The following is a 15,770-nucleotide window of genomic DNA, read 5'->3' on the forward strand; positions in this document are numbered from 1 at the left end:
TTTTTTGTTTACTTGCATTTGATTGCTCAAATGGTAGGGCGCGCATTGCGCGCCGAATGTTCTAGTATAGAAAATGAAAGGTCCATTGTTCATGGAGCACGGCCTCCTTTCTCTCAAATTGCAGCCTCATCCTTTTTTTAAAACAAAGGTAGGAGCTCTACCGCTCAATTAAGACAAAAGAAATTATTATATACAAGAGAGCTAGCCGACGGGATGCAAAGGTTAACCAACGCACGCGACACTGTTGAGCACAACACAACACATTGCCATGGGTCATCGTTGCTAAGCATGGAAGCAACAACAGCTCCAACTTCCTAAAGCAGGCCATCTACAGATCATCCACCAACTACCCCAGAGCAAAAGCTCGTGACCGGTCATTGTTGCCAAGCTCAAGCACCCCGTGAAGAGCAGCTCTGACTTCCAAACACAGGCCCACGCCTCACCTCCAGCTGTTCCAACCCCCGGTGGAGCCCTAGCCATCGATGGACAGGAGTCTCGCCGCGTGTCATTGTTGCCAACCACGTACCCGACGCAGCAACCCCATCCTTCCGCTTCCACCTCTCATTCTAGTCGTTTTTCTCTAAAATTTGATCTGGCAAAATTTGGGTGCTACCGTCACTAAAAAAAGCAGGAAAAACAGATCCGAGAAAAAAAAATGATTCTGGCAAAATATTTTCGGAAGTGGAGGGTTTAATTTTTAAGAGAAAAAATGATCCATAATACTAAGCCATTGACTTGTTCTGTTGTCTCATCTAGCCCGTATAGCTAGTCCTGAGTCTGGTGGATCTTCCATGCGTATGGGATGATTCCCTCCCTGTCTTTGTAACAACTCTGGTGGATCGCGACTGTGCTGATCCAGAGTCTGCCTAATAAAGCGAGCAGTTTGATAAAAAAAAAATCTAGCCTGTATAGCTAGTCCAGCGCAAACGGTGATACCGGAATTTGGGGAGAGGAAGAAGAAGGCAAGGGCAAAAATGACATTTCGTATTAGTCTCATACTAACATGGAGCGGTACATAAATATAAGGACAAGTTTAATCTAGAAATTAAAGTTGAGGAGCTAGATTGGCTGTTTTAAAAACTGAGGGATGAACTTAACACTCGAGACAAAATTAAGGCGTCTATTTTGCCTTTCCAAAACCATTTAAAGTTGTACATTTGTCTCTCCTAGCACCCTCGAACCTATATGTGTCACCTAGCACACCTAATACGAGCAAAGTTTAGAGGGTTGGGTGAGATAACCAGTGGCGGAGGACGGCCGAAAATTTAGGTATGGCGGTGCGCGCGGGCTCCAAAAGTTTTGAAGAACAATGTAAAAGTTTATGGTGCTCTAAGGAAAGTAAAAGGAAACAGATGTTGATGAAGCTGAAGCTTTCACTAACTCTCACTAACTTCGTCATGCTTGTTTGTTCATTAAACAAATAAAATGTAACAGCTTATCAAAATTCTAAAAAAACATATAGAATACAGAATAAACTTATATGGATTCATGCAGTATGTTCTGATCATTTTGCACACTGAAGGGTAGACAGATGGAGGCAATGCCAAATAAAAGAGCCTGCGATAGCTTTCCGATTTGCTTGACGCCTCATACTCCGATTACCCTGCATTAAAGAGTTAAGAGATCTTAAGCATGTCTAGGATGGTTTCGTTTTTATTCATTCCTATACTAATGCAAAGATGTCAGAAGACAATAAGTGAATTGTAATTAGAAAGATAGCTCCAGTCTGACCGAGTGACATGGCAAACTAAAATAATCTCATATTAGAAAGTAATCAGGCGGCAGCACGTTATATGCTATGATCACTACAAGGTGTTCGTACTCATGGTAGAATGGCACTTAACCTACAGCTACGAAACCTAAATTGTACAGATCAATGAAATGCAGACATAAGGCTCCCAACAAGAAGACATAATCGCCTTCCATGTTGGTCATGCAGTTATTTTCAGAAGAGAAAATAATAACATCACTAATACGTAGACAGGTATTATGAAGCATGTTTGTACATATTCAAGCATTTATGCAGAAAACTATAAAGATGCACATATTGCCATGAAAAACATAAAATGCACATAAAATGCACATATTAACATTAACCAGATCGAAACCCTAATGCTCAGCCGAGAACCCTCCATTTCACAGTGTATCGTAGCCCCCCCCCCAATGCTCAGCCGAAGAGGAACGGGTTGCGGAGCAGGTGGGCGGAGGGGGGGAGGCGGCAGGGTGGCGGGCCAGCGAAGGATTTGGCCGCGGCGCAGGCGGGAGGAGCGTGCCGAGGAGGGCGGCGTCGACGGGGAAGCCGAAGAGGAACGGGTTGCGGAGCAGGCGGGGTGGAGGGGGGAGGCGGCAGGGCGGCGGGCCCGCGAAGGATTTGGCCGCGGCGCAGGCGGGGAGGAGCGTGCCGAGGAGGGCGGCGTCGACGGGGAAGCCGAGGAGGAACGGGTTGCGGAGCAGGCGGGGCAGCGGGGCGGCGGCGGGGCGGAGGCGGAGCGGCTGCGGGGCGGCGGAGTCTGCGCGGACGGGTTGAATGTAGCGACGAGGGGAGAAAATTTTTTGGGCCGGGCTTTAGGTATGGCGCACGCCATAGGGCGCCATAACAGGCCCTCCGCCCTTGGAGACAACCATATAGTTTCAGTGGCTAGGTAAAACAACCGTTCAAGTTCAAGGAGATGCACATGCAAAAAAGTGAAAAACGTAACCCCGAGTGCGTCTTGATCACATATCATCGAAATAATCCGATGGAACTACAACATATGTATAAAACTTGGGCTCTATGATTTATCCGTAACCTTTTATTCTGTCATTCTACTTCTTTTGGTTTGTGCTATGTTATACACGTTTTATTATTTTTTTTGAAAGAATACACGATTCATTATTTGATAGAGTCACTGTCTATAGGAGGCTGATTTAGATCAGAAGAAGATGATTAAATAAATTGTTCATGCTGAGAAAATATGGAAAAATATAAGAAAATTTATCTACAAGCTATAACAGGTATATGCATTGTTATTTACAGGACCCACCAATGGACGATTTAAGTGATTCTGTGATTAGAGATTACAGAATATGAAGAAGTTGCACGTATTGTGTTTATCATTTTTTTTTAAAAAAACTGTATTTATCTATCACAATGTATTTTTACTATGGAAACAGTCTGTTTCTTTAGATTTTATATAACATTGAATAACATGATTTTTGAAAAAAATACGTACCAGATAGAATATTTAGAAGAGGATTATAATAAAAAATGAAAGAAAAAGAAAAATAAAGTAACGACTAACGAATAGCAAAAGGAAAACAAAAGCAAAAACGCTATCTGGGCCACGCACCAAGGCCCACACAACCTGTGTAGGCGACAAAAAGCGTCCCGTCGCGCGCGCGACGAATGTGGACGCGGCACATCGGCCCTTCGTTTACCTCCCTGACCCAATTCCCATTTCCCTCCTCCGGCCTTTCTGCTTCCCGCCCTCTCCTCTCCTTCCTAGGAAACCCACAAAAATCCCTCCGCATTCTTGCGTTCCGCCATCTCCTCGGATTAGAGAGAGAGAGAGAGAGAGAGAGAGAGAGAGAGAGAGAGAGAGAGAGAGAGAGAGAGAGAGAGAGAGAGCGAGCGAGAGCGGGGGAGGGAGGGAGGGAGGGAGAGAGAGCGGGCGGCGGCGGCGGCAATGGGGATCCAGGGTTTGCTGCCGCAGCTGAAGTCGATCATGGCGCCCATCAGGGTGGAGGAGCTGCGAGGCCAGACGGTGGCTGTCGACACCTACTCTTGGCTCCACAAGGGTGCCCTCTCCTGCGGCGACCGCCTCTGCAAGGGCATTCCCACCACCAGGTCCGCCCATCCCGTCCGGCGCTCCTTTCTTGGACCGATTGTCTTGGCTTCGCAATAGGTGAATAGGGTTTCTTGAGCCTTTCCGCCGGTCCTGGTCAACCTGACGGGCGAATCGGGGAAATGTGGCACTTTCCGATGGATTTCGCACCTTTAACGTGGTGGCAGCCAGAGGGAGCCACTGATTGGTGCGGGCAGGGGATTCTTGATTGGGTTCTGTTGTTTGGGTTCCGATTGGTGGGTGAGAACCTTTTGGGTGGAGGACAAAGGAGAGGACTTGCTCCCAATTACTCAAGATCTTGCTCCTTAGTGGGGAAGATCCATTGTTTTCTTCCTCTGAAGGATTGCAGAATAGAAGTGTATTGCATCTGATTTGCCCCTTTCCATAACCAATTTCCTGAACCTATATTCTTCCCTGGTTACTATATTTCTTGTATGTTATGTTGGACCGATAATACCAATTAGGGGAACATCTGTTGGTCACCTGGTTGCCATCTGGTTTGGCACTGCTCTAGTTCCAATAACACACCATTTCAATCTGTGAAAAGTTAGTGAAATGCTCTATGTACAGACAAATCCCTAGACATTGTCATCATCACTGCCTCGCTTTTTCTTCTTCATCTTCTTGTTTTTGTTACTAGCGTTCTCTTGGTCACAGGTTTCTCCAATGATATAAAACTTTAAAATACAGGCGTCCTACTGTTGATTATCCTGTTCTTTGTAGCTGGTGTAATGTCTTGAACCCCCCATGATTTAACTCCTTGTGCAATTGGAACATACGTTGCAACATCCCCTTGGGTGCACAATTTGCATTGCCCTCCTGATTGGTGGGGAATCTTTCTCCCATCTTTCATTACCAAAATAAATAAATAAAATGAAACAGTGGATCAAAGAGTTTTGCCATGTTTATGGGTTTTGACACAAAGCTCACCTATCGTACCTTCCCCTTGAAACTGGACCAGGCATATCGAATACTGCATGCATAGGGTCAATATGCTGCGGCATTATGGCGTGAAACCAATTCTTGTATTTGATGGTGGCCTTCTGCCAATAAAGAGTGATCAGGAGATAAAGCGAGCAAGGTATGTTCTACTTTGGGTCAGAAAGAGCCAACATGTTTCAACCGTAAAAGAACATTTACATTACACTCGCACAATCATAAATTTAGTTGACACATATGCCTATGGTTATGGTCACCTGGGATTTAAACCTGTAAAATTCATTTGTAATTTTACTTCCAAACTGTGGATCTGTTAAGGGTTTCCAACTAATCTTTGATATTCTGATGCACTTTCTTCTTGTTTTATGATCTACCTGCTAAAAATGTCAACCTTCAGGTCAAGAAAGGAAAACCTTGAGCGTGCCAGGGAACATGAAGCTGCTGGGAACTCGCGTGGTGCTTTTGAATGCTATCAGAAAGCTGTTGACATTACACCTAGAATTGCTTCTGAACTGATCGAGGTACAGCTAAAATTCCTTGTAATGGTAGCAAATAGTTGCCACCTATTTCAAATAGTTCTAACAGACTTGTTTAGTTTCTTTTTTAAATATGTAATGCAGGTTCTGAAGAAAGAAAAGGTCGATTACATTGTTGCACCTTATGAAGCAGATGCGCAAATGACATTCTTGTCTATTAACAAACTTGTCGATGCTGTGATCACAGAAGATTCAGATTTGATACCATTTGGTTGTTCTAGAGTAAGTACACTACTACAACCCTTTTCTCTGTGCTCACGGTCTTCCATAATCTTTTTGTACTCAGCTAGATTTCCTTTCATGATTGCTGTATGCCCTGTAATAGTGTCATTTTTTCAATGTGCAGATTATTTTCAAAATGGACAAATTTGGGCAAGGCGTTGAATTTCAGATTACTCGATTAGAGCGAAATAGAGAGCTTGACTTCAACGGCTTCACTAGGCAAATGCTACTCGAGATGTGTATTCTAAGTGGCTGTGACTATCTCCCCTCATTGCCAGGAATGGGTGTGAAACGAGCTCATGCACTCATCCAAAAGCTTAAGTGTCATGAGAAGGTAAACCCTGTCTTCTGTGTGTCTGTTGCGCATGCTACCTTCCTCCATAGTTAGAACTTAAGAGCTAGTGAAGAGAATTTCAGTGACATGTATAATTGCAGGTGATCAAGCACCTGAGGTACACTGCTGTTTCTGTTCCACCTCAATATGAAGAGAACTTCAAGAAGGCAATCTGGGCGTTTAAGTTCCAAAGGGTCTATGATCCTGCTACAGAAGATATTATTCATTTATCAAGTGTTCCTTATGATCTCACTGAAGACTTGGAATTTTTGGGCCCATATCCTTTGCCAAGCTTATATCTATATAAAAGCTCTTCCATATGAGATTATCCACTATTTTATAGATTGTCAAGCTGATTCTTGACATTGTTAGGGCACTCTAGCTAATGATTGTTGCCATTGAGTTAAAAATAAGCAAAGGCCCTTGCCTTGCCAACTCTTCTCAATAATTCAATTTTTTTTTCAAACTCAGAAGAAACCCATGAATTAGAGCTTTTCCTTAATTAGCTTTTACATGGTTACCACAGGATATTGCCAAAGGCATTGCTCTAGGGAACATTGATCCACTTACAAAGGAACCATTCAAGGTATCTTGCCTCCTTTCAGAAAAGAATTTGGACGATGAAGGATTATTTGAATGCTATGTTTGTTTTCCCCCTTCATATCACTAGAAAGCATTGGCGCGGCTTTGCCGCGCCCGTGGAGCTGGCCAGCTTGAATTTTTTATGTTAATAAATTGTGGTATTGATAAGTTCGAGCAGTTTTTTAGTTATAGTTTTTAGAAGAAAATTGCACGCCATCATTGCACACCATGTGTTTAGTTCCTCTATTTTTTTTTTGAAAAGAATCTTACCATTTAGAAGTATTAAATAAAATCTGTTTATAAAACTTTTTTGCACGGATAAGTTGTAAATCGCGAGACGAATCCAATAAGTTATATTAATCTATGATTAGAGGATGGTTGCTGTAGCATCAATGTTGCAAATCATGGATTAAGTAGACTTATTAGATTCGTCTCGCGATTTACAACTCATCTGTGTAAGTTTTGTAAACAGATTTTATTTAGGCCTTGTTTAGTTGCACCCGTAAAATTTTGGAAATAGAATCTTTTCATATTTGAGGTATTAAACATAGACTAATTGTAAAAATAATTACAGAACTTGTTTGTAAACTACGAGATAAATTTATTAAAACTAATTAATCCATCATTAGCACATGTTTACTGTAGCAATTTAGTATCTAATCATGGCCTAATTAGGCTCATTAGATTCGTCTCTAATTTACAAGCAAACTATGCAATTAGTTTTTTATTTCGTCTAGATTTAATACTCCATGCATGTGCCGCACACATTCGATGTGATAGTTTAGAAATTTTGAATTTTGCATCTAAACTAGGCCTTAATAGTTCTAAACAACAAGATTCCCTTTGATGTGATGGGGTGTAAAATTTTTGAGAGAAGACTAAACACACCTGCAGCTGTTCGAGGTAGCTTATGTAATTCATTAAGAGTAGGCTATTGGTCCAAAAGAGGCCACCATCAATTACAACACAATGATTACTACTGGGATGGTGATCACCAAAGGGTGAAATTCAATTGAACAGTGCTCGATCATTTATGCACAATTTGGGTACCATTGAAAATTTGTATTAAAACTCCGTCCTTCTGGTTTTGCTCATTTACTATAGGCCATGATCCCAGACTGTTTGTTGGAAAATAAAATCAGGACATCAGTGTTATGATTTCTCAGGCACTGCCTGTAGTACCCAAACCAAAATATTGGAAGAGATATAGTTGGTCACAAACCAAAATACTGGAAGAGATCTAGTGGGTCACAAAATGGAAAAGCTGCATCGACACTATGCAATGGAAATGATGAATTCATTGAAGTAACAGTGTAGCACACGCTTGGTACATCTGGAGTAAGCGAAAAATAGTATGTCGGGCAGATTCTTTCGTAGATTCAGAGCATCAGAAATGAGATAGTACGTTCAAGCTCACATCTTTGTGTATGAGAGCAGATGGTTAGTGAAATCAAGTTGCAGACTGTTACCACCCACTAAGGTTTTGCATCAAATCGATGGGTGCCTTTGTAGCATTCAATCAAACACGCCGTGGTCACCCTCTGATGGAAAAGCGGCGGCAGGTCTTGGGGACCGAGAAGGTGACGAAGGGCCCCTTGTGAGTCGCGTGGCCATGGCAGGGAGAGGGCGAGAAGTAGCAGTCAGTGACCCCTCAGGTGAGCATGGGTCGATGGCCACGACGTAGTCGAGGATTAAGGATAGGAGAGCAAAGCGGTGTTGAGCCAGCGTACCGGACGACGCAGCACAAGGCACGAGCTCTCCTCAACCTCCAGTGACAAGCGAGCTGTGCCCATCGCCTCATCTCCCCAATCTCACAAATTTACCGAAACATTAGCTTTCTCTTCTCGTTTCCGCAGCTCCTCTCACGCCCGTCCGCTGGGTTGCTCGCCGCCGTCGGCCAGGCACCTTTGCCTCCGTCGAGCGCGGCTGCTGCTGCTAGTGGTAGCTAGGGCCTGAAGGCTCGAGACGTCTGCATCGTTCGTGCCGTCCGCACGTCCATTGGCGCTTTGCCCTGGTCCTCGCGGTGGGGGTGGGGGCGCCTGGGGCCAGGGAAGAAGGAACGTAGCGTGGGCCGTTGGCGGGGACGATGAAGCCGCAAGGCACGACGCATCGAGAAGCTGCTCCAGGCTTGCGGCATTTGACTGTAGATGCCAGATCCGACGATTGAGAGATTTTTAGGTGACGTGGCTCAATAGTTTTGCTCGGTTTGAACCCAGGTTTCGATTCTTTAGATTAGATTAGATATGCTCTGCTACTTGGACTAATGCAGATTTACGAATGTAATGCTTGATTAGCTTCTTTTTTTTTTTTTTGCTCCAAGTGACACATGTACACAGAAAAGCACATCATTTACATGACTACATGAGCTTATGGACGAACCAAAATATAGATGATCATGTTTTGACATTTTTCTTTGTTTTCTCATCCTCCGGTAATGCTAGTACTGAGCATAATACTTTTTGTGTCACGTGTTGCTGCATACTACCGACATGCACTCAGTTATCACGACATGCAAATTACCAATATTCACTGTTACTCTTTTTCTTGATTCTCATCTTGCAGAGCAAACCAGAGTGCAGTGCACCTGCTATTGATAAGGTTTATGTGACCAGAGAGCCTATTGCTACTTCAAATGGGAAGAAGAGGCTAGATTTGCCTGTGCAGAAAAATATATTGACGAACTACTTCTGTATCCTCTCAACATATTGCTACTTTGATCATGAATATGTTACATCAATTAAGTTTACTTACTACAATAGCGAACTCATAGCTATATATACAGAAAAAAAATGACAACTGAAGTGCCTTGGCCTCAATATCAAAAGCAAGTTTACAGTTCCTAGACACATCTTAGATCATTCAATAATAGGTTATAATTTCCCTCGTTTTAGCATATAGGGCTGTTAACTTAATGTATGTATTTTTAATACAATATTCACACCAACTTTGTGCTTGGTTTCATTACTTTATTTTGGAAATCAATTGTACACAATAATCAACTGTATTTTGTATTACCCTTGACTTTTCGAAGGCTTAGCATCCCTCGAAGCAAAACGGAAATTCAGAGCACCTAAAGTAACACCTAAGCAACAAGTATCGAACGGGTCTTTTCCTAGCCCACAAAGTCAAGACACTGGTACCCCTGATTCGGTTGAAGATACTAGATTGCCAACAGATCACATTCAAGCTTCGCAATGTAGTTCTGAGCTTTTATGCTCCGAACCTTCTCAAGATGAGTCAATCAATGCTGCATCTCAGTGTAGCTCTGAGCGTTTCAGCTGCGAGTTTCCCCTTGATGATTCAGCCAATATTTTGCCTCAGTGGAGTTCATGTGATGGTGGTAGTGATCCTCCGTATAAGGGCATGGGAATTGAAGACAGAAAGGTATTTGTTACTTCCCATCACTTCATCATCTATACATGTCCAATGCTGTCCTATTCCTATACTCTTATAGCAGCCACATTTTTGTCACCCTCAAAGCTGTCCTGTACCATTCAGGTTGAGGCTGACTACTGCAACGACAATACACTACCAACAAGTCCTTGCTTAGTGGGTAATACTTCTGGTTTGCATAGTTGATATATTATTTGATCTGCAACTATGTTCCGATTCATTTATTTATGCAAAATAAAAAATATCTTAGCACTGATTCTATAATGCACGTCTATTCTCTTTTCCTAGGAAAATCTCCCAGGATATTGGAGCCTTCTTTACTTCCACATAACATGGAACCATCTATACCAGCTCAACCTTATACTGAAGGCATTGTGGCCTCCAAAAACAAAGATGTAGTAAGGAGTTCATACTTCAAAATGGTAAATAAGAGAGTTAGCAAAAATCAAGAAGGCCAGTTAGATGATGAAGAGGATTATGATATTGACACTTGTAATCTTCCTGAAGATCAACTTAGGAAGTCTGGCATGTTGAAGAGAAGAAAAATTTCTGACATCCAAAATTTCAAAGATGTAAGTGATTGTTTTTTTTGAATCATCATATGGTGATTAGCTCATTGTACCGTGGTACATATCCTGGTTCTAAATATGCTGTTTATGCAGGAATCATTACAGTCGATTAGTTCTGATGATAGTCCGCCACTCATTGGTGAAGGTAATCTAATTTACCTTCTTTTTATCTAATAAATGTTCAGGATTTGGCAGCTGTTTTGTCCAGTATGTTACGGATGCAACTTTGGTGCATCATGTCCTGTAATGTTGTAGCTGCTTCTCAACCTTCCATGTACTTCTTCCTGTATTTCAATATATTTAAAAGCCTTTCTTAATGCATTTACCATTTTATCTTGATCTTTTAAGAAACTTATGCAGGCTGCGATACTGATAATCTTGATGATCCAAATATAAGAACTGAAGGAAGATTTGGATGCAATGTTTCCCATGTGAATATGTACAGTGGAATTGCAGAAAAATCAATGGATAAATTTGCTGCACTGATATCGTCTTTCAGATGCCCAGGCTCTCGTGCCAGTGGCCTTCGTGCTCCTTTGAAGGATGTCAAGAACACACTTTCTGTGAGGTATGCAGCTCTAGAAACTTTATCTCTAGAGCTTCAAAACGTAAATTATGTATGATCTGTTTACTTATCTGCAAACAGTTGTCTTGTAATGAACAGTATTTATTTATTATGTTTGCTTGTTTCTGTTGCAGATCTATTCTCAGAGCTCCAGAAAAAGGCAGATTCAGGTGCACAGCAAAGAAATCGGATCTAGGCCCCCCTTCAAGAAGCAGATGCACTAGCCATGATAACAAAACTGCTGCCAGCCCCCCTGATATTAGTGCATTTGCATACAGGCCTGTGAAAACTGTTCATTCTGATCAAGACGGAACCACAAGCAAAACTAAAAATGCCACTTATGCTCCCCCTGATCTTGGCACTTTTGCATACACTCCTATCGCCTGCCCTCCTGCTCGTAGCAAATTCACAAGCACAGCTATGGAAACTGCAGGCAGCCCTCCTGATCTAAGCACATTTGCATATTATAAGCCCATGAAAGGCACGGCCAGATATTCGGATGGGAGCAGATTCAGAGGTACAGCACTGGATGCAGATTGTGGGACTTCTCGGAGCCAAATTAAATAGAACCAGTGCAGCACATGTCGACTCACCTGAACACGCAGAAAGTTCATCTGTCTCAGTTATTTTGTCCAATGATGATCAAAAGGAAAGATCTCTTGAGTCCTTTCGGACTTGAGAGCCATACTTTCTTCACAAACTTTCAAGAGAAAGATGGACTCTCTTTCTTCGCAATTTGCCTCCCCTAACACTCTGAAGATCTGGTGGTGCTACCACCCAGGTCCAGCAGCATCGAATGCTGCGGTGAAGGGGGGGGGGGACCACCTGATCAGAGCATTTTCATTATTGAGCATAAAGGAAGCTGGAAGCATAACTGAAGGTGGCTGACATTCACACATTGGAGGGCCGTGAGTAGCTGCTGAGGCTCCTTGTTTCAGAGCCCATTTTGTGCGCTGCCTGTGCCCAAACCGAGTGTACGTGCTCATTTGCAGCAGCAGTCCTGTTGTCTGAAAAAAAGCAGCCACATTTTTCTGTGTTTTACTGTATGTAGCCAGGATACTCTTGTATATGTTCATCGTTGTAAGTATGAGCATGATTCAGACGCCATTATTGATATTTCTCGCCAATTCCTGATCAAGATAAAAGATTTGTAATAAAAATCAGTTTGAAAGGTGTCGTCCACAATATTGCTTCCATAGTTTGTTGATTGTTCGGCATTCATTCTTGAAAGAGTTTGCACCGCAATGAATGATTGTATTGATCTCATCACATGTACATATACAAGAGCCGAGCAACTGCCGGCGAGCGCGACGCGCGGGCGTGGCGAGTGAGACGCGGTGCTGGGCATCGTGGGCGCGCTCCAAGCGGGCGCACAACCAGCAGACTAGTGGTCAGGCGAGTGGCCTAGACGAGCGCCGGTCAGGCGAGTGGCCTAGACGAGCGCAGCACTAACCGCTTTGACACCCCCCGCAGTTGGAGCATCCCTGACAATGCTTAAACTGGATCGAAACCCCTCAAAGAGCACAGACGACAGGCCCTTGGTCATGATGTCGGCGAGCTGATGTTGTGTGGGAACGTGTAGAACACGGACGTCGCCCACAGCAACCTTCTCACGGACAAAATGCACATCCAGCTCGACGTGTTTTGTGCGACCATGATGAACCGGATTCTCAGATAGGTAGCAGGCGGAGACATTGTCACAATAGACAATGGTGGCCTTGTCCACGGGAACACTGAGCTCGGTGAGGAGATGTCGCAGCCAGCAGCATTCGGCGGTGACATTGGCGACGCCGCGGTACTCCGCTTCGGCGCTTGAGCGAGACACGACCGCCTGGCGTTTGGAGGACCAGGAGATGAGTGAATCGCCAAGGAACACGCAGAAGCCCGATGTAGAACGGCGTGTGTCGGGGCAGCCGGCCCAATCGGCGTCGGAGTAGGCGACGAGCGACGGTGAGGTAGAACGCCGGAGCTGCAGACCCATGTCCATGGTGCCATGGACGTACCGGAGCACGCGCTTGACGAAGGACCAGTGGACGTCCCTGGGATCGTGCATGTGGAGGCACGCTTGTTGGACGGCATAGGTGATGTCGGGGCGCGTGAGCGTCAGGTATTGAAGGGCGCCGACGATGCTGCGGTAGAACGTTGGATCGTCGAGCGCACAGCCGTCGTTGCCGGACAACTTGGCCTTGGTGTCCACGGGTGTGGCTGCAGGTTTGCAATCCCGCATGCCGGCGCGTTCTAGGATGTCGGCAGCGTACTGCTCCTGGGAGAGGAGGAAGCCCGTGTCAGTGCGCCGCACCTGGATGCCGAGGAAGAAGTGCAACGGCCCGAGGTCCTTCATGGCGAACTGAAGACGAAGTTGGCCGATGACGTGGTGCAGGAGGCGCGTGGACGATGCGGAGAGGACAATGTCGTCGACGTAGAGGAGGAGGTGTGCCTCGTCGTGGCCGCGCCGGTACACGAAGAGCGAGCTGTCGGCCTTGGACGGTGTGAAGCCCAGCTGGTGAAGATGTGTGGCGAAGCGTTGAAACCAGGCTCGCGGTGCTTGCCTCAACCCGTAAAGGGACTTGCGAAGAAGGCAGACAGCATCGGGCCGAGCCGGATCGGCGAAGCCGGCTGGCTGTTGGCAGTAGACCTGCTCAGTGAGATCGCCGTGGAGGAATGCGTTTTTCACGTCGAGCTGGTGTACGGGCCAATTGTGCGCAGCAGCAAGATGCAATACAGTGCGGATTGTGGCCGGTTTGACGACGGGGGAGAAAGTCTGATCAAAATCAAGACCGGGACGCTGAGAGAACCCACGAACGACCCATCGAGCTTTGCGGCGTTCCAGCGTGCCGTCGGCGTGGAACTTGTTTTTGAAGATCCATTTGCCGGTGATCACGTTGGCATGGCTAGGCCGCGGGACGAGCTGCCAGGTGCCGTTGGACAGCAGGGCGTCGTATTCATCTTGCATCGCTGCGCGCCAGGCGGGATCTTTCAGAGCGGAGTGAACAGATCGAGGCACGGAGTCAGCAGTGGCAAGATGAGCATATTTGGGGTTGGGTTGGATGATGCCAGCTTTGCGTCGTGTGACCATAGGGTGGCCTGCAGGGGCAGGGGTAGGGGGTGCCGATGCGGTGGGGAACGCAGGAGGCGTGGCAGCTGTGGGAGGGGAAGCTGGGAAGTTGTGGATGGGTGATGCTGGAGCTGGTGCAGGCAGGGCATCCGGCTCAGGAGCGCCGGCAGGCTGGTGAGCATGATGATCACCCGGCGAGACGGCCGCGGGAGGCGGGACGGCGCGGCGCGGCACGGGCATGGGAATTTGTTCGACCAGAACCTGTGGTGGGTGAGGGGATGAGGTCGTGGATGATGGGGGATGGCGGAAGGGAAAGACGTGTTCATCGAACACGACGTGACGTGAGGTGAGAACGCGGCGAGTCGAGGGATCAAAGCACCGATAGCCCTTGGTGTTGTCCGGGTAACCGATGAACACGCAAGGCACAGAACGTGGAGCGAGTTTGTGCGGAGCCGTCGCGTTGGTGTTGGGGAAGCATCGACAACCGAAAACACGAAGATGATCGTATTCCGGGTGCTGGCCGAACAGCAGAAGAAAGGGGGAAGCATGAGCACGCGGTGTGCAAGGTCTTCGGTTGACGAGATAAGTGGCTGTGTTCAGCGCATCAGGCCATAAGGAAAGGGGCATGGCTGCGTGCAGAAGCATGGTGCGGACGCAATCGTTGAGGGTGCGAAGAATGCGTTCCGCACGACCATTTTGCTGCGACGTGTAGGGGCAGGTTAGACGGAAGACAATGCCACGTTCGGCGAGAAAGGTGCGAAACGTGGTGTTGTCAAATTCCTTGCCATTGTCGGTTTGGAAAGCAAGAATGGGCTTGCCGAATTGTGTCTGTACGAAAGCGTGGAAGGTCGAGAGGGTAGACACAACATCAGACTTACGGCGTAGCGGGAAGGTCCACACATAGTGGGAGAAGTCGTCAAGAATGACAAGGTAGTACTGAAACCCAGAGTTGCTAATCACCGGGGATGTCCAAACATCACAATGAAGCAAACAGAAAGGATATGGCGAAATGTGACTAGAGTCTTTAAAAGGAAGCCGAACATGTTTTCCTAACTGACAAGAGGTACAAGTGTGGGGGTGAGAGGGAGAACATTTGAAATCAAAGGAGTCTAGGATCCTGGAGAGTGTTGGCGCCCCTGGGTGTCCAAGCCTGGCATGCCAGAGATCAACGGAGACGTGGAGACCGTGGTGGAGGGGCGCAGACTGCTGCAGGGGGTAGAGATCGCCGCTACTGTCACTGCGGAAGAGAACCGCCCGGGTACGAAGATCCTTGACAGAGAAACCAAGCGGATCAAATTCGACAGAAATGTTATTGTCACGAGTGAGTTTGCGGACAGAGATGAGATTGTGAATAAGAGGAGGGGAAACGAGGACATCACGAAGATGAAGTGGGGAGGTGGGGGTGGAGATTGTGGTTGAACCGGTGCACTGGACGGGCATGGATGCGCCGTTGCCAACTATGATGCGAGAAGAACAGGGAGACGTGGAGGAGAGCATACCAGCGTCACCGGCCATGTGCGTGGAGGCGCCGGTGTCGAGAACCCAGTCCTGAGCGCTGGGTGGCGAGGACTGGAGGGTGAGGCCGTTGAGCGCCTGGTAGAGCGCCGGAGGAAGAGAGCCGGCCGGAGAGTGCTGGGCCGTGAGAGACTGCTGCGGAGCAGCCCCTGGACGAGACCCAAGGACGCCAGCAGCCGGCGCACCAGGAGGAAGATGACCGAGGGGCCAGGCCTGGACGACACCGGTCCAGGGAT

At 46.4% G+C, this 15,770-nt stretch overlaps 1 protein-coding gene across 4 annotated transcripts; it reads left to right on the plus strand.

Annotated features, from left to right (window-relative positions):
* Positions 1-3,626: 3,626 nt before the first annotated feature.
* On the plus strand, positions 3,627-12,135 carry LOC120708245 (exonuclease 1). Of its 4 annotated transcripts, none has more exons than XM_039993431.1 (14): positions 3,627-3,826; positions 4,786-4,905; positions 5,161-5,284; positions 5,384-5,521; positions 5,646-5,855; positions 5,957-6,132; positions 6,369-6,441; positions 9,000-9,126; positions 9,469-9,821; positions 9,936-9,990; positions 10,119-10,402; positions 10,493-10,544; positions 10,760-10,967; positions 11,111-12,135. In XM_039993431.1, the coding sequence occupies exons 1-14, from the start codon at positions 3,666-3,668 to the stop codon at positions 11,529-11,531; spliced, it is 2,502 nt and encodes an 833-aa protein (XP_039849365.1). In that variant the 5' UTR covers positions 3,627-3,665; the 3' UTR covers positions 11,532-12,135. The 4 variants fall into 4 exon arrangements, with proteins under 4 accessions (XP_039849365.1, XP_039849366.1, XP_039849364.1 ...); XM_039993430.1 differs by having other exon boundaries at positions 3,628-3,826; positions 11,099-12,135; XM_039993432.1 differs by lacking the exon at positions 4,786-4,905 and having other exon boundaries at positions 11,099-12,135.
* Positions 12,136-15,770: the final 3,635 nt, after the last annotated feature.

Source organism: Panicum virgatum, chromosome 5K (assembly GCF_016808335.1).
Source record: "Panicum virgatum strain AP13 chromosome 5K, P.virgatum_v5, whole genome shotgun sequence".
Classification (NCBI taxonomy): domain Eukaryota; kingdom Viridiplantae; phylum Streptophyta; class Magnoliopsida; order Poales; family Poaceae; genus Panicum; species Panicum virgatum.